Source organism: Gadus chalcogrammus, chromosome 3 (assembly GCF_026213295.1).
Source record: "Gadus chalcogrammus isolate NIFS_2021 chromosome 3, NIFS_Gcha_1.0, whole genome shotgun sequence".
Classification (NCBI taxonomy): domain Eukaryota; kingdom Metazoa; phylum Chordata; class Actinopteri; order Gadiformes; family Gadidae; genus Gadus; species Gadus chalcogrammus.
The window spans coordinates 27,906,082-27,907,485 of NC_079414.1; the positions used below are offsets into that span (position 1 = coordinate 27,906,082).

General features: G+C 50.9%; 1 protein-coding gene across 1 annotated transcript in view; it reads left to right on the forward strand.

The window, feature by feature from the left end:
- The window catches only part of wbp1lb (WW domain binding protein 1-like b), an 11,883-nt gene that overhangs the window by 9,501 nt on the left and 978 nt on the right, over positions 1-1,404 (forward strand). Inside the window, exon 3 of the mRNA XM_056587339.1 lies at positions 1,233-1,394. Within this exon, the coding sequence (XP_056443314.1) occupies positions 1,233-1,394 (162 nt within the window). The remainder of the gene's footprint in view (positions 1-1,232; positions 1,395-1,404) is intronic.

The following is a 1,404-nucleotide window of genomic DNA, read 5'->3' on the forward strand; positions in this document are numbered from 1 at the left end:
GACATTCTCTGGATCTCTCCTTGTTTTTGTGTTTACGATGCGTTTGGAGAAAGGATAAACCCAGGGACTTGTTCAGCGCGGCGGTCCGTAGGGGTTCTGGAGGAGAGAGGACTTGATGGAACTCATTTCTGTAAACCGTTTCTCATTGCAGTGACAGTTGTTCTTAAATAGAATTGATTCATAATACACAACAGATTTAGCATTTAGTTGGCAAAGACTTTGTTGTTGATTTTCTGCAAATTGCTTTCCAAACTTTAGTTGAAAGCAGACTTAAGTTTGCTTTCGTTTGCTTTCGGTTTTCTGACTGCAGTACACCGTCTGCATCTAATGGCCCTGACACAACCAGATTATCGGTCGTCGGACAGTCTGGCGAGAAAAGGCAGTCGGACTGTTTGGTCATGGGCCATGGCTGATTCAACTATCTACTGTCTATCGGCTGAAAATAACCCGACGGCTTGACAAGATCACTGACGGCCGATGGACCAGCCCACACCGAACGTACTCAGCTCACCGAGCTGGCCAGACTGTCCTACGGCCGCTGATATGGTGTGTGGTCAGGGCCTAAAGGTTCTCAGTCAGATGATCTGAGACCCGCCGACACGTGTTTGTGTTCACCGACCTCCGTGCCCTTCAGTGTATGGCCCGCCTACAAACCTCCCTCTGTGTGGTCCTACCTGTACGGCGACCATAACGAGTGCTTCTCATCTGATACCTGGGGTCAAACACACACCTCTTGAAATTAATGAACAACTTTTTTTACGACAAAACAATGCTTAATAAATATCGCTTATCAATTACTTATCATAGCTGTCCATAATATCTTGACAGTTGTAAGTTGCAAGAGTTTGAGTCCAGGGTCTACAAGCCTATCATTTAACAAGAGTTATGAGACTCTATGTTGTTAATAGTGCAGGAGACAGAAGATACCGGGTTCATACCCCAATGTCTCAAGAAAAGGTTGACCCCTTACTGCCCCTTTATCTAACGTCTCAAACGCGTTAAGTAGGGGCGGCATCTGGCTCGGGAGGTAGAGCGGGTCGGCTGGTAACCGGAAGGTTCCTGGGTCGATCCCCGTCTCCTCCTAGCTGAGTGTCGAGGTGTCCCTGAGCGAGACGCCTCCCCCTGACTGCTGCTGACCAGCTGGCTGTCGCCCTGCGGGGCTGACTCCGCCGTCGGGGGGGGGAATGTGTGCATGAATGTGAGGCAGCATTGTAAAGCTGCTCTCCGTCCAGGGTTCTGGCTGGTCTGGGCCATCATCCTCCTCCTCTGCTGCTGCTGCGTCTGCCACCACCGCCGCACCAAGCACCGGCTGCAGCAGCAGCAGCGGCAGCACGAGATCAACCTCATCGCCTACCGAGAGGCGCACAACTACACCGCTGTGCCCTTCTACTTCAGTAAGACCAC